Below are 22363 nucleotides of genomic sequence, written 5' to 3'. Positions count from 1 at the left end.
TTCACAGGGTGTATTTTCACTTGCACATCACTTTGAACCCCGGAACTGTTCTGGATTCCCCCTGTGGTGTCATAGGGAGAAGCTGCAGGGCAGAGCAGGCAGCACCAGGGGCTCCCAGCTAACAGCACATCAGAAACCTTCCCAACCTCTTCCTTCCACAAACGTTCTCAGCTTCTTCACAGACGCAGGTTGGAATATTCCACTGATGTTCCTTGTCAGAAACATGGCTCATTGCCTGGCCTGGCAGTGATGAGATTGTCTGAGATGAACCCATATGAGCTCTCTTCAGCCAACCTTGCAGTGTTTAGTCTAGACAGTGGTGCAGTTCAAACAGGGAGACTCTCATTTCTCTTATTCAGGGTTCTTTGTATCTGTAGGCAGCTCTGGGGCTTGGCTTGGAGGAGCTTGCTCTGAGCATGGTGACAGTGACGTACCCAGCATTGACACAGGCCAAGAAGAGGGGTGGTCCTTGAAGCTGTTCTCCAGGCCTTACATAGCACACTGCTGTTGTGATGGACACGCTGCCTTCAAGCCCTTGAGTGTGTGAAGTGTTCCTGACCAGAAGCATCCTGATGGCAGAGGAGTCTGTAGCATCTGACTTGTCCCATATTGCTGATTCTGGTCCTCAGGTCTCTTGCAAGGAGGCTGCATCAGGGCCATGGGTTTTAATGTCATCCATCAACTAAAAAAAGGGCTTTCCTGTAAAACCTGTGATGAGCAGAAGGGCAGGAACCCAACTGGTGTGCACAGCTCTCCTGCTGGGGTTACCTCTCCCTCTTCTGGCAGCCTGCTGCCATCAGCTAGTGCAAGAAAGCAAAGGCAGAGGAGGAAGCAGATCAGTGAAGCAGAAGCTGACCTGGTCCTGTGAACAGCTTGAGCTCACAGCAGAGATGAGCTGTTTCTGTCTCTGCTAGAGCTGGTTTCTGCCCATTTAATGTGTCACAGCAGAGGAACCACCTGGAGCAGTTCCTGAAGTCCTTTCATCTAGGCAGGGTGTGCTTTAAACAGGAATCATCCCACCTGTGTCAGCAACAGCCTGTGCTTGATTTACTGCATCTTTCATTTCCAGTGTGTTTGGGCAGGTTGGTGTAGTCTGAACTTACACATTGGTGTCAAACATGACTTGGGCATCACGCTTAGAACATTGTGTTGTGTGCTTGACTTGCAATGACCCCCCCGGATTCAGGGGAGGGGAGAGAAGCTCTCTTTGCTCTCCATGCTTAGATCCCACGTACTGGAATCAAGGGGCATGCAATGGGGCAGATGTGTCTGAGCAGCAGGAAGATGCCTGCTAAAGGAAGGATACTCTCCCAGTGCAGACTGGGATTTGTTAGGGGGCTTCTCCATCCAGTGCATGGTGAAACCAGCAGGAAAACCTGACCCCAAGAGCTTCTGTGGCTGCTGACATGGGTGTTAGCCAGGCAGGAGGCTGCACATCACAGCAGGCACAGGCTGCCATGTCCCACTGCTGCAGTGCACTGCAAGTACTGCAGAGGTCAGCTTGTCCTTGCTGCTCCCCAGCCCAGCACAGGGATCTTACATCCCTTTGCTCCCATCTCCTCTATCCTGCCCCAGTGGTTCTGCTGCTTCACACTGAATTCTGCCTGGGTGCATTTCACTTCACTTCTTGTGCTGTGGTAGCAGTGGGATGACACAGGCAAGAGACAGGACCTGGGAGGCAAATGTGCTTCAGAATGTGCTGTGGTTAAGTGAGGGCAATGCCCTCTATGGGACAGATGTCCCTGTGGTTAAAGCAGGGACAGGTACAGCAAAGGCAGATGAAGGAACAACAGAAGGTAAAAGAACAGCCCCTTTAAGCTGAGCTAGTGGCTCCTTTGCATGGTTTACCTGTGCATCTGGAGAGGCACAACCTGCAGTTGAGGTGACAGGTTTAGGGCTGACAGAAGGGTGCAACCAGTGCTGCTTTGTGTGGATTTGAAGTAAAAGATCCAGTCCAAAGGCTGTTGAAAGCAGTCACCTGTGTGTGTGTTTGCTGGTGGTGGCCAGTGAGGGTGTTGCTGTTCTCACATTCCATGTTCCTTGATCCAGATCTGTTGGATTTCAGGAAACAAATGGTGCCTTTGAAGGAGAGAGAAGGGAAACAACACATACAACTGCTACAGCTTTCCCTTGGTTCCTTACTCCAGGGGGAGTAAAGTCCCAGTTCAGACTCAGAAGATGGGTGATAGAACAGCAGTGATTTAGTCTGTTGGACACACATGTGCATGCACCCACAGTGCTGCTGTGGGGCAGGGTTTCACTGCAACCTGGTGCATAAGGAAGTGCTTGTTGTATTGCCCACACAGCACCTTGTTGGGTTGTTCCCATAGGAACCATCTGGCTCCAGAGAGGATGTACACAGGCAGGGAGGGTCCAGCTGGTGGAGATCCAGCCACTCACCCAGGTTTCCAGCAGCAGCTTTGAGGGTAGTGGGCTCTCCTATGGCTCTCCTATGGCAGCTGATGGGTATTTTGGGTTCAGCTATTTCCCATGCAGGAGGAGGGGGCCCAAAAGATGCTTCATTGCCAATCCCTGCTCCTGAAGTAGATGCCCATCCCTGCCTCTGGATGGGTGGCTGGGTGCTAGTGGCATTGCTGATGGATGGGTCCTTCACTGGGCTGGTCCATGGCCCTGCAGCTTCTCATCAGTGTCTGCTTAGAAACAAGCCCTGGGGCTTAAATCTTAGTCATGGGTTTGCCCCAGGTTGTGTTGTCCTAGAGCTGAACTGCAGCCCTGGTGGCTTTGGGATCGTGCCTGCTTGTTACTGAGCTCTCCTCCTTTAGCATCCCATCGGAGACAGCTCACTGAGGGCCTGCTTGGGAAGAGAGCAAGTGGCAGAGTGTGATTACACAGGGGTTAGGGGTGGTTATGTCAATGAGACTCAGTGTTAGCAGAGGAAATCCAGGAGCAGAACTCCTATTTCACACCATACTCTGAGCCTCAGCTCATCGCAAGCTGGTCAGAAATGGGTGTTTTACCATGGGCACAGTTCCCTGCATCATACAGTGATGAGTTTTAACTGTTCAGAGGAAACCTTAGTAGCACCAACATGAAAGTCATCAGCCTGCAGAGCCTCAGTGCCTGTGAGAGCCAGGCTGGACCTTAGACCTGTGCAGAGCTGAAGGATGCTGTTACCCAGCTGGGTTTAACTGTTGCCCTGAGTGCTGTGTGTGTTCCTGGTGCAGGAGGTTCCACAAGAAGCTGGGCCAGCAGGCATGGCTGGTGGCTGCCATCACTGCCACCGAGTTCCTCATCGTCGTCAAGTACGATCCCTACACGCTCACCCTCTCCCTTCCCTTCTACATCACCCAGTGCTGGATCCTGGGGATTATCCTGGTGCTCACCTGGACAGCCTGGAGGTTCTTCATTCGGTGAGTGTGGTTTGAGGTGCCATGTTCAGCCCTAACCTAGGTCCTATGGGGGAATGGGTTTGGTTTGCTGGGCTTAGAGCAGACTAAGAGGTTTGCTTAGAGCAGTTTGTGGCTGATGGAGCTGCCCCAGCATCAGTGCCAAGGGAGCTCAGTTAAATGTGTTTGGTTTGGATGCTGCTCTGTAAGTAAAGGACAAGGAGCTGCATGGGGCTGAAAGAATCACAGAATCCCAGCCTGGTTTGGGTTGGAAGGGAGCTGAAAGCTCCTCCAGCTCCAACCCCAACCCCTTCACTGGAGCAGCTGCTCCAAGCCCCTGTGTCCAACCTGGCCTTGAGCACTGCCAGGGATGGGGCAGCCACAGCTTCTCTGGGCACCCTGTGCCAGCGCCTCAGCACCCTCCCAGGGAACAGCTTCTGCCTCAGAGCTCAGCTCAGTCTCCCCTCTCTTGGGCAGGTTCAAGCCATTCCCCTTGGCCTGTCCCTACATCCCTTGTCCCAAGCCCCTCTCCAGGTTTCCTGCAGCCCCTTTAGGCACTGGAGCTGCTCTCAGGTCTCCCCTTCACACATCAGAGGGGCAGGATCCCCTCCCTGAGCTGCTGCTCACACTCTGGGGGTGCCTCCAGCACATGGGGGGTTCTGGGCTCAAGTGCACCCTGAAGCCAGGGCATGGATCTCCTCAGCCAACACCTCAGGAGCTGTGCAGGTGCCTCTTATAGAGCACACTGTGATGTTGCACTCTGCAAGAGCAGCAGGAGCTGAGCTCTGAGCAACAAACACACATTGCAGGGGGATTGATGCCATCAGCACTTCTAGAGATCTATAGAACCATAGAATAGTTAGGGTTGGAAAGGACCTTAAGATCATCCAGTTCCAACCCCTGCCATGGGCAGGGACACCTCACACTAAACCATGGCACCCAAGGCTTCATCCAACCTGGCCTTGAACACTGCCAGGGATGGAGCATTCACAACCTCCCTGGGCAACCCATTCCAGTGCCTCAGCACCCTCACAGCAAAGAATTTCTTCCTTATATCAAGTCTACAGGCCAAAACTCAAGTGGGTTCTGTTATCCCAAGGGTGTTTGCACCCAGGGCAGCCCCATTGGGTTTGCTGTCTATGAAGTAGTTCATTCACATCCCTGGTTCATGTTTGCTTTCCTTACAGTGACATCACCCTGCGGTACAAGGAGATCAGGAGACAGAAGCAAGAGCACAAGCACGAGAAGGACAAATGCTTGAGCAATGGGGATGGACACTCAGCGATGCTGGAGGAGCAAAACGGGAGCAAACTAAGGGAGAGGAAGCTCTGAGCCATGGACAGAGGGCTGAGAGGAACCCATAGTGCTCAAGCTGGCCTGGTGGACAGTTCCAACCTTATCCTACCTAACTTGTCCTTGTCATTGTTAGCTTTCCAAGGTGTGAGATCCTCGGGGGGAAGAGATGTCACTTGGACATACACATCCTTTCTCCTCGTGTGCACCTGGTCAGAGAGGGGGAAGGTGTGTGGATGTGGAGGGAGGTGAGGCCAGCATCACTGCATGAGATGGGATCTTCATCCTGGTGTGTCTTACGTCTTCCTCGCAAGCCATGGCTGGAGACAAGGGGCTTCACAATGAAGTGCAAAGGGAACGTACTGATCTAGCCAGTTCAACTGTGAGATTCCATGGGATGTTTGGGCATTAGGGACACTTGGAGTGTGCAGATTCCAGGCACAGGGAATGGGCTGGTGTTTAATGCTGAAACTACCTTGAGTTGTGCAGTGGGATTGTGTCAAGCATCATGACATGGGCACAGCTGCAGGACCTGCTGCTGTTACAGCCCCTGCAGCACAGGGGCCATTGCCTTTCTCTGGACTGACTTCCAGCATCTTGGAATAGCCTCTGTGGTGGATCCCAGCTCTGGGGACACAGATGCTTCTCCTTAGGTCTTTGGGTTTAACTTATCTTTTAGTCTGGATCATCTCTTAAATGGGAGGGGGGTATGTAAGACAGGGCACATGGAGTGTAACTTATTACAAACAGAGCCTGGGGGTGGTTACTCCATCGCTCTTAAGCTGCTGCCTTATCCTCAGCTCTGTCCCTTTGTTCTCCAGAGGGTTTCCTGCCTGCTCTGTGCTGGATGGGGCACAAGGGGCTCTGCACCCCCTTGAGCTGGCTCCAGACTGAGCAGCCCATGGGTCTGTCACACAGGGATTGATCCAAGCCCATTATGGTCCTCCCCATGCAGCAGCAGAGGTCTGCAGGCCAGGCAGGCAGCATTCCCACTGTGACTCAGCATCTGGAGCCTGGGCTGTGTTTCTGGGGGGGTTTGGGTCCTTAGGCCAGGATGTGAAGTGCTGCATTAGCATCAGTTCTATCACCTTTGCCCTGTGTCCAAGGCACTGATGTAACCATCACCAATGCCATGATCTGATGTGGCTGTGAAGGGATGTTCATCCAGGAGGATGTGACAGGAGCACAACCAAAGCCAGGACTACAGCCCCACACTTGTAGGGGCAGGAGAGCTGCTGCACCCACAGCTCTGATGTGGTTTGGGTGAGTGACAGCCCAGATCCAGGTTCTCCCATGTTACAGTGACCCAGACCCTTCCCACCATAGGGAGCAGCTCAGCACTGGGGCAGGCTCAGCTGATGGAGGTTGGGTTGTGGTGAAGCTGATGGGGCCGGGCTGAGGCAGAGGAGGGTGACCGAGGCAGGAGGAAGCAGCCGGATCCATGCAGTGTTTGTGGATAGCTGTGCAGGGGCTGTTGGTAGGTACTGGTGTTGTGCTGCTGTGAGGTGGTGATGGGTACCAGGTACTATGTGTGCCAGTGCTGTGCTGAGCAGGGGTTTGCTTCCATCCCTTTCCCCCTGGAGTCCTTCCAGTCTCAGCCCATGCCTGGCTGGGGTTAGGGTTAGGATACACCTGAAGCAGCCGGTGAGGAGCACCCATGGTTGTGGTGTGTCTGTGCTGTGGGGCTGGGGTTAGGGTTAGGATACACCCAAGGCAGCCGGTGAGGAGCACCCATGGTTGTGGTGTGCCTGTGCTGTGGGGCTGTGGTTAGGGTTAGGATACACCCGAGGCAGCCGGTCAGGAGCACCCATGGTTGTGGTGTGTCTGTGCTGTGGGGCTGGGGTTAGGGTTAGGATACACCCAATGCAGCCGGTGAGGAGCACCCATGGTTGTGGTGTGCCTGTGCTGTGGGGCTGGGGTTAGGGTTAGGATACACCCGAGGCAGCCGGTGAGGAGCTCCCATGGTTGTGCTGTGCCTGTGCTGTGGGGCTGGGGTTAGGGTTAGGATACACCCGATGCAGCTGGTGAGGAGCACCCATGGTTGTGCCTGTGCTGTGGGGCTGGGGTTAGGGTTAGGATACACCCGAGGCAGCCGGTGAGGAGCACCCATGGTTGTGCCTGTGCTGTGGGTATCTCCTGCTGATGGTTCTGGAGCTTTCACCTCGTACGTAAACCTGTTTGCATCCCAACAGCTTCGGTTGGGGTGGGTGCCTGGGCCCCTCTAATAAAGTGATGGTTGTTGCTGCTGTGTTCTTTGGTACAACAGCTCTCCTGCTCTCATCCTGCCTGGAGCTGGGGCTCAGGGTCCGGGTTCCAGCACAGAGGCTGCTGCATTGGCATCAGCCCCATGGATGCTCAAGGTAATGAACCCTTACAGGTGGTTTCTGCTCACAGGGATGCTTCGAGGTTTGATGTCCCTCAATGCCACCTGTGCCCCATTGGATGTAAGGGTTTTAGGTGCTGGCTCAAGGTTGTCACTCATTGGGTAACATGGGGGGGGCATCTGCCTGCACCCCTGTTCTGTCCCTGCTTGTTGCAGTGCCCTTAGTGCCCACCTCCCCATGCCATGCACATGGCTTCAGTGGCTGCAGCTGCGGATGCTGAGCTAAGGGGAAGCAGCTGCTTTGGAGCATCTGAGGTTTGTAATTAGCTTTAATTGTATGTTAGTAATTAGCTTTAATTGCCCCAGAGACCCCTCAGCAGGTACCTGCCTGCAGGGCTGCAGTGGGATGTGACCATGAGGCTGACCCTATGGGAGCCCAGAGGTGACCCCACAGAGAGGCTGGCGGTGCCCCACAGGGCCACAGCATCAATCCCTGTTGTGGATGGGGTTTGGGATCGGGCAGGAAGCCATGGCCTGTGCTTTTCCCCTTTGCACACCCCCAGAAAGGGCTGGTTTGGAGCCCAGAGCCCTTGAGGAGCCTCCTGTCCTGATGGGATAACCCTGGGACCTTCTCCCACTGCTACTGGTGAGCACTGGGCAGGGTGGTGTGGGGTGAGCGGGGAACTTGCACTGGACCCCCCGGCACCCCCCCGAGTGCCCCCCCACGGGGCTGGGATGGGGCTGGAGGCGGCTGCAGCTTCCATCCCATCCCATCCCTCCATAGGGAAGCCTGCGGCAGGGATGGAGCTCAGCTCCTGCGGGAGGATCCCGATCCCACTGGCGCCGCCGGGGGGGGCAAAGGGGGGACACGGGTCCCGATGGAAGGAAACGGGAATTGGGGTGCATGGGGTGAAGGAGGAGCTGAAGGTGCAGAGATGCTATGGGGGGGAACGGTGGTGATGGAGCAGGGGCTCCCTTGCAGCAGGAGCTGGGTTGGGGCCGCAGGATGCTGATGGAGCCGGAGCACGGCCTGGGCAGCTCCAAACCCAAGGGAAGGCCGGGGGGTCAGGGCAGAAACTGACCCCGCTTCACCCCCCCCCCCCCCCCCCCGAAAAATGCCCCTTTTCCCCCCCAAAGGAGCAATGAGCGGGGCCGGGGGGGGGTGAGCCCCGGGGGATGCGGCACCGTGGTACCCACTGAACCCCCCTTCAGCCCCCCCAAACTGAGACCGCCCTGCTCATTACACTGATGAGCGGGAGCTGCCGCTCCGCCCCCGGCGCGGGGGGGGGGCAGAGCCGAGCCGGGCAACCCAGCGCATCCCACCGTATCCCGCATCGCCTGCAGCATCCCAGCGCATCCCAGCGCATCCCGCATCGCCCGCAGCATCCCATTGCATCCCAGCGCATCCCGCATCGTCCGCAGCATCCCAGTGCATCCCATCGTATCCCAGCGCATCCCATCGCATCCCACATCGCCCGTCGCATCCCATCCTATTGCATCGCTTCCCGGCCCCAGCGGAGCGGGGGGCTCCGTGTGCAGGAACCACCGAACCCCCCCACCGAGGAGCCGGGACCCGGCCCCGGTGCTGCGGCCGCGGATGCAGGAGCTGCGGGGGGGGTCCCGGTCCCGGTCCCCCCTCTCCTACGAGCCCCGAGGATCCTTTTCCTGCCCGCGGTGACCCCACTTGCACAGGTAGGGCTCAGCGGCGGTGGGAATGGGGACCGGGGTGGGAATGGGGACCGGGGTGGGAATGGGGCCGGATCGCGGCACCAGGATCTGGTCCAGGGCACCGGGAGCGAGCCCAAGTCTCCGTCTTTGGTCCGGTCCTGGCTGCGGGTCCGTGTTCCCGGTGCCAACCGCGGCAGCAGCTCCCTGGATCCCGCTGCTCTGATGGAGGCCGGGCAGGATGGGGATGGGAGGATGGAAAAGCAGCGCTCGGAGCCGGGACGGTGCGAGCGAGAAGGGGGTGCAGGGGAGGAGGATGCTGGAGCCCATGAGGATGCTGCTGCTGGAGCCCATGGGGATGCTGCTGGAGCCCATGGGGATGCTGCTGGAGCCCATGGGGATGCTGCTGGAGCCCATGAGGATGCTGCTGCTGGAGCCCATGGGGATGCTGCTGGAGCCCATGGGGATGCTGCTGCTGGAGCCCATGGGGATGCTGCTGCTGGAGCCCATGGGGATGCTGCTGCTGGAGCCCATGGGGATGCTGCTGCTGGAGCCCATGGGGATGCTGCTGGAGCCCATGGGGAGGAGGATGCTGGAGCCCATGGGGATGCTGCTGGAGCCCATAAGGATGCTGCTGAAGCACTGAGCTCACCCATGAGTTGAGTTTAGCCCGGTCTCAGCCTCCAGCAAACCCGGGCCTGGGGGAGGAGGAAGAGGATGAACGCGGGGATCACCGCTGAGCTTTGGGACTTGGGATGTGACATTCCAGGGTTGCGGCAGGGTCCAGAGCTGTTTGTGTGGGGCTGTACCCGTGGTGGTCCAGGAGCTCCGGGACCAGCAGCTGGGGTCATGGATGAGCTGTTTGGGCCTCGGATGGTCCCGATGCCACAGGGATGTCTGCGAGGGGGTCCCCCCCTTCCAGACGGGAACACGCGGTTCTGTTGCCGTTTCTCCCCCCACATGGAGCTCGTTTGTCGTCCCCCCAAGCAGGAAAAGGCTCCCAGCTCTGCAGCAGGACAGGGGGATGCGGTGGGTGAAGGCTCTGCCCAGCCTCGAACCCCTCGGGTTTGAGTACCCAGGCAAGGATCTGAACAGCGGGGCTGGGATGGAGCATCCTGGTGCGGTGCTCCCTGAGGATGGAGCATCCCGGTGCGGTGCTCCGAGGGATGGAGCATCCCGGTGCGGTGCTGCCGGGGGATGGAGCATCCCGGTGCGGTGCTCCGAGGGATGGAGCATCCCGGTGCGGTGCTGCCGGGGGATGGAGCATCCCGGTGCGGTGCTCCAAGGGATGGAGCATCCCGGTGCGGTGTTCCGAGGGATGGAGCATCCCAGTGCAGGGGGATGGAGCATCCCGGTGCGGTTATCCCGAGGGATGGAGCATCCCGGTGCGGTGCTCACTGGGGATGGAGCATCCCGGTGCGGTTCTCTATGGGGAATGGCTCAGTTGACCCAAACCCCAGTAAATCCCCTCCTCGGGAGCCGGTGCCGAGAGCAGCGGGTTCAGTGCCGGAGCTGGAGCCTGCGGGTGGTGCCTCGGGAATGCGCTGAGGAGCTGCGGAGAGCTCCTGAGGAAGGGATGGTTGGGGGAAAATGCTTCGAAAGCAACGGAAAACTGGGAATTCTTTCCCATTTTTGGGAATTCTTTCCCATTCCCAAAAGGAACTGGAAGGAAATTGAGGGTTTTTCCAATATAGGGTTTGTTCTTCTGCAGGGAAAGTTGGTCCTGGAAAAACTTCTCTATTTTCATTTCACTGGGAAGCAGGGACAGGATCGGAGCCTCCTGCATAGGCACAAGGGGGGTGCGGGACATAGAAAAGGCTGTTTGGGGTGAATCTCTGTAGTGTTGCACTGTTGGGATGTCAGTGTGGGTCTCCGATGCTGAATGAGCTCAGTCCATGCATGACACCAGTTCAGCACGTTCTCAGCCAGAGCTTGTCGGGTGTTTGCCCATTGCACATGGGGTTATGGCTGAGGAAGGAGGCTGGGGATGAAAGGGGCATCTCCAGCCCTGCTGGTGTTTGGGGGACTGATGTGATTCCATTTAGGAGACCCCTTTCTCCTGCTGTTATCCCTGTCCTTCCAGAGGGCATCCCCAGCAGCATCAGGGCAGTGCAGCTGATGTCTTACACTATAACACATTGCAGCTTCCACCTTTCCCTATTGAAATCCAGCCCGGGATGGGCTGGGGGGTGCTGATCACCCCATAGTGCCTGAGGACCCGAGCTGGGCTGGAGATAGGACCCAGGTATCAGTGAGGGTCCATGGGAGGCCGATCCTGGGTCCAGGTGGGCTTCTGGCTGTGGGAGCTCTGGATGGGGCTTGGGGATATGAAGGGGATGGAGGGGTTCAAGTGAGGACCCTGGTGGTCCATGGCCTCCTGGCACAGATGCTGGGAAGCCAAGGGGAAGCCAGGGGATGCTGGTGTGGTCCTGCTGGATTGAGTTGTTGTTTGTGGGGACCCCAAACCCCCTTTGCACAGGGGATAGAGCCTGGATAAACCCTCTTTGGCTCTCTGGAATGAGCAGCTTCCTCTATTTAGGATGGAGCTCACGTCGAGCTCACCTGGGAAAAGCCCTTCAGGGAGGAAGGCAATGGAGCTTCCCACTGTAGGAATTGATTCCTGGCGAGCGGCATCCCCTGCATGGAGAGCAGGAAAGGGCTTTAAAGAAACATCCCACAAGGAGCGATGGAAAACGTTGCCCATTAAATCCTCCTAGGGCAGATCCTGGGGGGGATTCCAGCCTTTCCTTGTCTCCTCCGTCAGTGACTGAGATGCTTCCATGCATGGAAGAGCAGCCGAGCGATGGAGAGGCAGCAGCTCCGGAGCTTAGCCCCCAAAGGCTGCAGCTTCCTCACTTTCCCCTATTCCTGACCCGTTTTCCCGTCTGTTCCAGGCTGTCCCGGCCGGAGGGAGCGTTTGCCATGGACCACATCAGCAGCCACCGTCTGAGCGGTGAGTACCGGAGCCAGCCGGGGGGGCACGGGGCTGATCCCGACGTGTTCCCATCCTGATGCTCTCTGCGGGATCGCTGTGCACGCAATGGGGTTTGTTATCCAATGGGCTGGGGTTTGTTATCAGAAGCAGGAGCCCTAAAGGGTCCTTTAGCCCCAGTTTTTGCCCCTTCCCATAACAGGAACGAGGGAACTCATTGGAGCCGGATGCTCCGTGTGCGGGAGTGCCCTGGGAAGCTGCATCGTTGCTTCCCCAGCGTCCTTAGCCGGGATGTGGGGATAAATCCCATCCCCTGCAGATCACAAAGGTTGGGGCGGAGGGAGCTGGACCCGGTTCCTGCATTGAGGCTTTAACCCTTGGGATCCTCTGTGCTGCTCAAGCCCCTCTTGAGCAGGATCCGGGTTTGGCTTCGAGCCGCTTCCCTCCGGGAGCCGATTGCGGCTCCTGCGGAGCTCGGGGATGCTGCGGGTGCTGAGCCCGGCTCTGGGCTCCGTTCCCGGCCCTGCTTTGTCTCTTCCCCCGTTCCCGAGCTCCGGGAGCCGCTGCCTCGGCCGCCGCTGTGCTGGAGCTGGCGCAATGCAGCAGGAGCTGAGCTGAGCCAGCCCCGGCTCCCCCCCCACAGCCGGGGTTCCCTGCTTGGGGTTTCCTCAATGGGTTCCCTGCTCCCGGCTTGGCTCCGATGGGGTTTCCTCAATGGGGTTCCCTGCTTGGGGTTTCCTCAATGGGGTTCCCTGCTTGGGGTTTCCTCAATGGGGTTCCCTGCTTGGGGTTTCTGCAATGGGTTCCCTGCTCCCGGCTTGGCTCCGTTGGGGTCTCCTCAATGGGGTTCCCTGCTTGGGGTTTCCTCAATGGGTTCCCTGCTCCCGGCTTGGCTCCGTTGGGGTTTCCTCAATAGGTTCCCTGCTCCCGGCTTGGCTCCGATGGGGTTTCCTCAATGGGTTTCCCTGGAATCCCCATCAGTGCCGGGTCTCCCTGCGCTGGACGGGGAGGGCAATGCAGATGTGCACATCTGTACGGGGAGGGGACTCCCGCACCGGGTTCATGCAGCCGGTCCCTGATTTCCCCCTTTCCTGGGGGATCCGCATGTGCTTCACTTCCCTTTGGAGCAGAGGGAGCCCTGGGGCAGTTCTGGCTCCCACCCCTGCTGCCTGCACCGTTTGCCCCCCACCGACGTGGGGCAATGCGGTTCATGCCCCCTCCCGGCTCGGATACAGCCGGTGATGGAGCCGCCCCCGGCTCACGGTGCCTCCCATTGCCCCCAGTAACCGCGAGCCCTCCACGCTGGGAGATCGGGATCTACGCGGCCGGAGCTGTGGTGCTGCTGGGGGTGGCTGCGCTCAACCTCTGGAAGCTCTGGCGCTCCGGGACGTACCCGGCGCCTTCCCCCTTCCCCAACTACGATTACCGGTACCTGCAGCAGAAGTATGGGGCTGCGCACCCGGACACCAAGCACAAGGTAAGGGGGGATCCGTCACTGGGCTCCTGTGCCCATAGAGCTGCTGCAGGGGCAGAACCATCCCAGTGTGGAGCTGGGACACGGGGCTGGGGAGCTGCGGGAGCTGCATGGGGCCAGGCAGAGGCTGTCAGGCATCAGAGGTGGCAGCGGATCCCACTGTCCCCTGGCACTGTGGGGAGGGATGGGGAGGAATTGCCCGGTTTTCATGGGATCCCAGAGCAGTTTGGGTTGGAAGGGCCCTTAAAGCTCCTCCGGTTCCAACCATTGTTGTCCCTCCATCCCTTGTCCCAAGCCCCTCTCCAGCTTTCCTGCAGCCCCTTTAGGCACTGGAGCTGCTCTCAGGTCTCCCCTTCAGGAGCCTTCTCTTGTCCAGGCTGCCCCAGCCCAGCTCTCTCAGCCTGGCTCCTATGGGATCTGCTCCAGCCCTCACAGCATCTCCATGGTCTCCTCTGGCCTCACTCCAACAGCTCCATGTCCCTCTGGTGCTGCTGCCCCAGAGCTGGATGCAGGATGCAGGGGGGGTCTCCCCATAGCAGAGCAGAGGGGGGGTCACCTCTAATCCCCTGTCCCTGTTGCAGCGAGGGGTGGCTCCGGGTGCACAGAGGGGGCAGGAGAAGACATCCCCCACCCGCAAGAGCAGCCTGAGGGCAGATGACACCTTGGAGAGCATCAACGAGCTGGGGAGCCTGGAGCTGATGAGCAGGGACCTGGGCCTGGCTGCCTACGGCCCCCTGAGGAAATCCATCTCTGCCGACTCGCTGAGCTCCATCTCATCCATTGGGAACAACTTCGGGCAGGACTTCACCGTGGGGCAGCTCGAGGTGTCCATGGAGTATGATGTGAAGGCGGCTGCACTGCGGGTGATGCTGCTGCAGGGCAAGGACCTGATGGAGAAGGAGGATGTTCGCTTCGAGTCCTGCTTCATGCGCGTCAGCCTCCTACCGGCAGAGCAGATCGTTGGCATCTCCAGGGTGAGCCCCATTGCACTGAGCCCCCATTGCACTGAGCCCCCATTACACTGAACCCCCATTGCACTGAACCCCCATGGCACGGAGCCCCCATTGCACTGAACCCCCATTGGACGGAGCCCCCATTGCACTGAGCCCCCATTGCACAGAGCCCCCATTGCACAGAACCCCATTGGACGGAGCCCCCATTGCACAGAACCCCATTGGACGGAGCCCCCATTGCACAGAACCCCATTGGACGGAGCCCCCATTGCACTGAGCCCCATTGGACGGAGCCCCCATGGCACGGAGCCCCCATTGGACAGAACCCCATTGCACAGAGCCCCCATTGCACTGAACCCCCATTGCACGGAGCCCCCATTGCACTGAGCCCCCATTGCACGGAGCCCCCATTGCACTGAGCCCCCATTGCACGGAGCCCCCATTGCACAGAACCCCCATTGCACTGAACCCCCATTGCACAGAGCCCCCATTGCACTGAAACCCCATTGCACAGAGCCCCCATTGCATGGAGTCCCCATTGCACAGAGCCCCCATTGCACGGAGCCCCCATTGCACGGAGCCCCCATTGCACGGAGCCCCCATTGCACGGAGCCCCCATTGCACTGAACCCCCATTGCACTGAACCCGCATTGCACTGAACCCCATTGCACGGAGCCCCCATTGCACGGAGCATCCATTGCACGGAGCCCCCATTGCACGGAGCCCCCATTGCACAGAGCCCCCATTGCATGTGGTGCTTGGGCTCAGCATCCCTTGGCTGAGCTCCCCCAGGCAGTGATGGTGCCTTGGGAGTCATAGAACAGCTTGGGTTGAAGGGACCTTAGGGATCATCCAACCCCAACCCCTTCCACTGGAGCAGCTGCTCCAACCCCTGTGTCCAACCTGGCCTTGAGCACTGCCAGGGATGGGGCAGCCACAGCTTCTCTGGGCACCCTGTGCCAGCGCCTCAGCACCCTCCCAGGGAACAGCTTCTGCCTCAGAGCTCAGCTCAGTCTCCCCTCTCTTGGGCAGGTTCAAGCCATTCCCCTTGGCCTGTCCCTACATCCCTTGTCCCAAGCCCCTCTCCAGCTTTCCTGCAGCCCCTTTAGGCACTGGAGCTGCTCTCAGCTCTCCCCTTCTCCTGTCCAGGCTGCCCCAGCCCAGCTCTACAGGGAATGGTGGTGGCTGCTGGAGCCTGATGGGTTCATGGCTGATCCCATTCCCACCACAGCCCCTGGCTCTGGATGTGTGCTGGGATCTGGTTCCCTGCTCCATGACTCCTCCATTTAGGACAAACCCTGACCTGGGGCTGGTGCTGAATGAAACGGAGCTGCAGTGGGTGAAACCCATTCCCTAAGGACACGATGCTGGAGCAGTGCTTGAGGCAGTGCCCAGCACCTGCAGGATGTGTTCCCAGGGAGCTGTGCTCAGGTCCAGAGTACCTCCCATCCCATGGAGGTTGGGACCAGCTCCCTCGGGCAGAGGATGCTCTGCCCTCTCACCCCAGATCCATGCACCCCCTTTGCTGTTCCAATGGGGCAGATCCCATCCCCTGCTGTATCCGAATGGATCTCCCATCACCCCACACAGGTGCAGCGCGGCTCCGGCGCCGTGGCCTTCGAGGAGCGGTTCTCGGTGCCGCTGGAGCCCATGGCGCTGGAGCAGCAGAGCCTGCGGTTCGCAGCCTTCGGCATCGATGGGGACGAGCGCACCGTGAGCACTGGTGTGGCTGAGCTCAAGCTCTGTGACCTGGACCTGACCACGCGGCCCTTCAATGCATGGCTCTACCTGCAGGACATGAGCAAGGTGAGCAGGGGATGCGGCATCCGCGTGGGCATTGAGGGGTCTGATCCCTGCTGGGATGGGACACTGCTCATGGGATGGTGTGTGTCTGGTGTGGATGCTGATGGGATGCTGTGTCTCTGGTATGGATGCTGATGGGATGCTGTGTCCCTGGTGTGGATGCTCATGGGATGCTGTGTCCCTGGTGTTGATGCTGATGGGATGCTGTGTCCCTGGTGTTGATGCTCATGGGATGGTGTGTGTCTGGTGTGGATGCTGATGGGATGCTGTGTCTCTGGTGTTGATGCTGATGGGATGCTGTGTCCCTGGTATGGATGCTGATGGGATGCTGTATCTCTGGTATGGATGCTGATGGGATGCTGTGTCCCTGGTGTGGATGCTCATGGGATGCTGTGTCCCTGGTGTGGATGCCGATGGGATGCTGTGTCCCTGGTATTAATGCTCATGGGATGCTGTGTCCCTGGTGTGGATGCTGATGGGATGCTGTATCTCTGGTATGGATGCTCATGGGATGCTGTGTCCCTGGTGTCAATGCTGATGGGATGCTGTGTCCCTGGTGTTGATGCTGATGGGATGCTCTATCTCTGGTATGGATGCTCATGGGATGCTGTGTCTCTGCTATGGATGCTGATGGGATGCTGTATCTCTGTTATGGATGCTCATGGGCTGCTGTGTCTGCAGGCAGTGGACACTGTGGGGGAGATCCTGCTGTCCCTGAGCTACCTGCCCACTGCCGAGCGCCTCACTGTGGTGGTGGTGAAAGCCAAGAACCTCGTGTGGAGCAATGGCAAAGTGACTGCAGGTGAGCGGTGATGCCGGCGGTGCAGGGTCCATTGGTGTCAGCTGGGCCGGATGGGGCCTCTCATCCGGTCCATGGAACCATGGAATGGTTTGGGTTGAAGGGACCTTTGAAGCTCCTCTGCTCTGGTCCCTGATCCCTACCCAGCTGGGGCAGAGCCTCCAATGTGCCCTTGAACACTTGTGGGGATGGGGCCTGTGCCACCTCTGTGGGCAACCTGTGCCAGTGCCTCAGAATGGGGTGAACCAGAGGCACCCACCTCCCCATCCATACCTGTGTGTGTGCATTCACTCCCCATCCATACCTGTGTGTGTGCATTCACTCCCCATCCATACCTGTGTGTGTGCATTCACTCCCCATCCATACCTGTGTGTGTGCATTCACTCCCCATCCATACCTGTGTGTGTGCATTCACTCCCCATCCATACCTGTGTGTGCATTCACTCCCCATCCATACCTGTGTGTGTGCATTCACTCCCCATCCATACCTGTGTGTGCATTCGTTCCCCATCCATACCTGTGTGTGCATTCACTCCCCATCCATACCTGTGTGTGCATTCGCTCCCCATCCATACCTGTGTGTGTGCATTCATTCTCCATCCATACCTGTGTGTGTGCATTCACTCCCCATCCATACCTGTGTGTGTGCATTCACTTCCCATCCATACCTGTGTGTGTGCATTCATTCCCCATCCATACCTGTGTGTGTGCATTCACTCCCCATCCATACCTGTGTGTGTGCATTCACTCCCCATCCATACCTGTGTGTGTGCATTCATTCCCCATCCATACCTGTGTGTGTGTTTGTTCCCCATCCATACCTGTGTGTGTGCATTCACTCCCCATCCATACCTGTGTGTGCATTCACTCCCCATCCATACCTGTGTGTGCATTTGTTCCCCATCCATACCTGTGTGTGCATTCACTCCCCATCCATACCTGTGTGTGCATTCGTTCCCCATCCATACCTGTGTGTGCATTCACTCCCCATCCATACCTGTGTGTGTGCATTCGTTCCCCATCCATACCTGTGTGTGTGCATTTGTTCCCCATCCATACCTGTGTGTGCATTCACTCCCCATCCATACCTGTGTGTGCATTCGTTCCCCATCCATACCTGTGTGTGCATTCACTCCCCATCCATACCTGTGTGTGCATTCGTTCCCCATCCATACCTGTGTGTGCATTCACTCCCCATCCATACCTGTGTGTGTGCATTCACTCCCCATCCATACCTGTGTGTGTGCATTTGTTCCCCATCCATACCTGTGTGTGCATTCATTCCCCATCCATACCTGTGTGTGCATTCACTCCCCATCCATACCTGTGTGTGCATTCACTCCCCATCCATACCTGTGTGTGTGCATTCACTCCCCATCCATACCTGTGTGTGTGCATTCGTTCCCCATCCATACCTGTGTGTGTGCATTCATTCCCCATCCATACCTGTGTGTGTGCATTCACTCCCCATCCATACCTGTGTGTGTGCATTCGTTCCCCATCCATACCTGTGTGTGTGCATTCACTCCCCATCCATACCTGTGTGTGTGCATTCACTCCCCATCCATACCTGTGTGTGTGCATTTGTTCCCCATCCATACCTGTGTGTGTGCATTTGTTCCCCATCCATACCTGTGTGTGCATTCATTCCCCATCCATACCTGTGTGTGCATTCACTCCCCATCCATACCTGTGTGTGCATTCACTCCCCATCCATACCTGTGTGTGTGCATTCACTCCCCATCCATACCTGTGTGTGTGCATTCACTCCCCATCCATACCTGTGTGTGTGCATTCGTTCCCCATCCATACCTGTGTGTGTGCATTCACTCCCCATCCATACCTGTGTGTGTGCATTCGTTCCCCATCCATACATGTGTGTGTGCATTCGTTCCCCATCCATACCTGTGTGTGTGCATTCACTCCCCATCCATACCTGTGTGTGTGCATTCACTCCCCATCCATACCTGTGTGTGCATTCATTCCCCATCCATACCTGTGTGTGTGCATTCATTCCCCATCCATACCTGTGTGTGCATTCATTCCCCATCCATACCTGTGTGTGTGCATTCATTCCCCATCCATACCTGTGTGTGCATTCATTCCCCATCCATACCTGTGTGTGTGCATTCGTTCCCCATCCATACCTGTGTGTGTGCATTCGTTCCCCATCCATACCTGTGTGTGTGCATTCATTCCCCATCCATACCTGTGTGTGCATTCGTTCCCCATCCATACCTGTGTGTGTGCATTCGTTCCCCATCCATACCTGTGTGTGCATTCACTCCCCATCCATACCTGTGTGTGCATTCGTTCCCCATCCCTACCTGTGTGTGTGCATTCACTCCCCATCCATACCTGTGTGTGTGCATTCACTCCCCATCCATACCTGTGTGTGCATTCACTCCCCATCCATACCTGTGTGTGTGCATTCATTCCCCATCCATACCTGTGTGTGTGCATTCACTCCCCATCCATACCTGTGTGTGTGCATTCACTCCCCATCCATACCTGTGTGTGTGTTCGTTCCCCATCCCTACCTGTGTGTGTGCATTCACTCCCCATCCATACATGTGTGTGTGCATTCACTCCCCATCCATACCTGTGTGTGTCCATGGAACGTTGGCACCATTCACGGCCATCAGGACTTCAATGTCCTGAGGTCCAGCCCATGCATTATCCCATTGCACCATATGGGGTCTGTTGTAGGGTCTCCTGCTGAGCACAGCCCCCATGGCTCACAGTGACCCCAGTCCTGTCTGTGCCCTGCAGACCCCTTTGTCAAGGTGTACCTGCTGCAGGACGGGAGGAAGATCAGCAAGAAGAAGACAGCAGTGAAGAGGGATGACCCCAACCCCGTGTTCAATGAGGCCATGATCTTCTCCGTGCCGGCCATAGTGCTCCAGGTCCGTCCCACCCCATTGCTCCCTATATCTGTGTGCTAGGGAGGGACCCATGGGGTGTGTGGGGCTGGGGAATGTGTATGTGCATGTGTGGGTTGGGGGATGTACACGTGGGGCTAAAGGGGGGATGTGTGTGTGGGGTATGGCTGCTGGATGGGGTGGATGGGGTTTGGGGTATAGTGAGATGTAGACACGTAGGATGTGGATGGGGTACATATGGGTTATGGGGGCATGTGTCAGAATGGGGGGTATAGGAGGATGTGTGTGGGGAGCAGAGTGTGAAGTGTTCAGGTGTGGTGTGGGTGTGAATGGGGTGGGGGTGCATGGGATGGGTGTATGTTGGGGTGTTGCTATCCGGGGGGGTGTTTATGGGGTGGGGGTGCAGGGGATGGGTGTATGTTGGGGTGTTGCTATCTGGGAGGGGGTGTTTATGGGGTGGGGGTGCAGGGGATAGGTGTATGTTGGGATGTTGCTATCTGGGGGGGTTGTTTATGGTGTGGGGGTGCAGGGGATGGGTGTATGTTGGGGTGTTGCTATCCGGGGGGGTGTTTATGGGGTGGGGGTGCAGGGGATGGGTGTATGTTGGGGTGTTGCTATCTGGGAGGGGGTGTTTATGGGGTGGGGGTGCAGGGGATAGGTGTATGTTGGGATGTTGCTATCTGGGGGGGTTGTTTATGGTGTGGGGGTGCAGGGGATAGGTGTATGTTGGGGTGTTGCTATCTGGGAGGGGTTGTTTATGGGGTGGGGGTGCAGGGGATGGGTGTATGTTGGGGTGTTGCTATCTGGGAGGGGGTGTTTATGGGGTGGGGGTGTAGGGGATGGGTGTATGTTGAGGTGTTGCTATCTGGAAGGGGGTGTTTATGGGGTGGGGGTGCAGGGGATGGGTGTATGTTGGGGTGTTGCTATCCGGGGGGGTGTTTATGGGTGGGGGTGTGTACAGAGGTGTTAACACTGGGGGTACGTTGGGGTGTGTGTCTGTGGTCCCACCATGGTGCTGTAGCCCTGCGCCTGTTGTGTCCCCAGGAGCTGTCATTGCGGGTGACAGTGGCCGAGTGTGGCGAGGACGGACGCGCTGACAACACCGGACACGTCCTCCTGGGCCCCACAGCCAGCGGCATGGGCACCACACACTGGAACCAGATGCTGGCCACGCTCCGGAGACCTGTGTCCATGTGGCACCCGCTGCGCAGGAACTGAGGCTGAGGGGGGACCAGGACAGCGGCACCGGCATTGGGGTGATGGAGCCACCGGATCTGCATCCGGCTCCGGGAGCACCGAGGATGGAGCAGCTGCATCCACACCAGATACAGCATCACTGGGATGAGCTTGGATGTGCCAATGGGTTCCAATGGACTCGCTGGGAAAGGAGACTCCATCCACATGGACCAAACCCAGTACAACCCACCCAGTGTGCTCCTGGGGGCACTGGGGGGAGCCTCGAATGTGGACCCTGAGGGCTGCTGGGGATGGGGGGCGTATGGGGAGGGGGTTTGGTTGGATGGGGGCAATGGAGAGAGGGGGATGATAAAGAGCTGGAACGGCTGTGGCTCCAGTGGGTGGCTGTGGTTGTACTGGGTCAGTGTGGTTCCAGTGGGTGGCTGTGGTTGTACTGGGTCAGTGTGGTGCCAGTGGGTGGCTGTGGTTGCACTGGGTCAGTGTGGTTGCACTGGGTCAGTGTGGCTCCATTGGGTGGCTCTGGTTGCACTGGGTCAGTGTGGTTCCAGTGGTTGGCTGTGGTTGCACTGGGTCAGTGTGGCTGTACTGGGTCAGTGTGGTTGCACTGGGTCAGTGTGGTTGTACTGGGTCAGTGTGGCTCCATTGGGTGGCTCTGGTTGCACTGGGTGGCTCTGGTTGCACTGGGTCAGTGTGGCTCCAGTGGGTGGCTGTGGTTGCACTGGGTCAGTGTGGTTGCACTGGGTCAGTGTGGTTGCACTGGGTCAGTGTGGTTGTACTGGGTGGCTGTGGTTGTACTGGGTCAGTGTGGTTGCATTGGGTGGCTGTGGTTGCACTGGGTCAGTGTGGTTGCACTGGGTCAGTGTGGTTGCACTGGGTGGCTGTGGTTGCACTGGGTGGCTGTGGTTGCACTGGGTCTGTGTGGTTTCAATGGGTGGCTCTGGTTGCACTGGGGGGAGTTTGGCTTTTCTGGGGCATTTCAGAGGGGTTTTAGTGCCCAAACGTTGCCAGTGAGGATGGAGGAGGATGGAAACGGCAGCAGACAGAGTTCAGCACCACAGGTGGGGTTGGTTTCTTCCATCCCAAGCAGGCTGAGCCCCTGTCCCTGTGCCTGGACTTGGCTGGGGGGGTTCAGCCTTGGGGTGAAAGAGACCTCTCAGAGCTGAGCCATCAGTGGGGGCAGCTTTCCCCCCCAGCCCCTTTCCCAGCTAAGCCAACCCTTAGGGCTGCTCCCAGCACCGAGTTCCTGCTCTTCTCACACCCATCTCACCACTGGGAGGTGGTTTTGTGGCCCCAGTCCTGGAATCCCAATGGATTTGCTCATCCCAAAGCTCCCTCCTTTTCCCAATGTCTGGGTGCAGACAGGAACATCCTGGCCCCCCTGGATCCTGGTCCTGCTCCCATTGAGGGCCCTGGGTAAGGGCTGGGGTGTTGAGGAGCTGATGCCCACACTGCTTCCCAGGTGGAAATGGCATGGGATGCTCAGGGACTCATCCTCATCTGGTTCCAGTGTGTGGTCCAGTCCATCCAATGGCATGGGATGCTCAGGGACTCATCCTCATCTGGTTCCAGTGCGTGGTCCAGTCCACCCAATGGCATGGGATGCTCAGGGACTCATCTGGTTCCAGTGCATGGTCCAGTCCATCCAATGGCATGGGATGCTCAGGGACTCATCCTCATCTGGTTCCAGTGTGTGGT

At 57.9% G+C, this 22363-nt stretch overlaps 2 protein-coding genes across 4 annotated transcripts in view; both read left to right on the top strand.

The window, feature by feature from the left end:
- The window catches only part of LOC101872265 (phosphatidylserine synthase 2), a 35677-nt gene extending 30424 nt beyond the window's left edge, over positions 1 to 5253 (top strand). For 2 of the 3 annotated variants that reach the window (XM_034061509.1, XM_034061511.1), the window contains exons 11-12: positions 3186 to 3371; positions 4535 to 5253. In XM_034061509.1, coding sequence (XP_033917400.1) covers positions 3186 to 3371; positions 4535 to 4679 — 331 coding nt within the window. In that variant the 3' untranslated portion in view covers positions 4680 to 5253. The remainder of the gene's footprint in view (positions 1 to 3185; positions 3372 to 4534) is intronic. The other variant, XM_034061510.1, reaches the window with a different exon arrangement.
- Positions 5254 to 10889: 5636 nt separating this feature from the next.
- Positions 10890 to 20689, top strand: SYT12 (synaptotagmin 12). The gene is made up of 8 exons (XM_034062131.1): positions 10890 to 10978; positions 11523 to 11581; positions 12844 to 13037; positions 13616 to 14008; positions 15578 to 15793; positions 16472 to 16592; positions 19362 to 19495; positions 20516 to 20689. Exons 1-8 carry the CDS (start codon positions 10890 to 10892, stop codon positions 20687 to 20689), a joined length of 1380 nt encoding a protein of 459 aa, XP_033918022.1.
- The last annotated feature ends 1674 nt before the right edge of the window (positions 20690 to 22363 follow it).

This window comes from Melopsittacus undulatus, chromosome 4, assembly GCF_012275295.1.
Source record: "Melopsittacus undulatus isolate bMelUnd1 chromosome 4, bMelUnd1.mat.Z, whole genome shotgun sequence".
In the NCBI taxonomy this organism is placed as follows: domain Eukaryota; kingdom Metazoa; phylum Chordata; class Aves; order Psittaciformes; family Psittaculidae; genus Melopsittacus; species Melopsittacus undulatus.
Note: the sequence above shows the minus strand (reverse complement) of the source record. Positions and strands in the feature narration are given on the sequence as shown.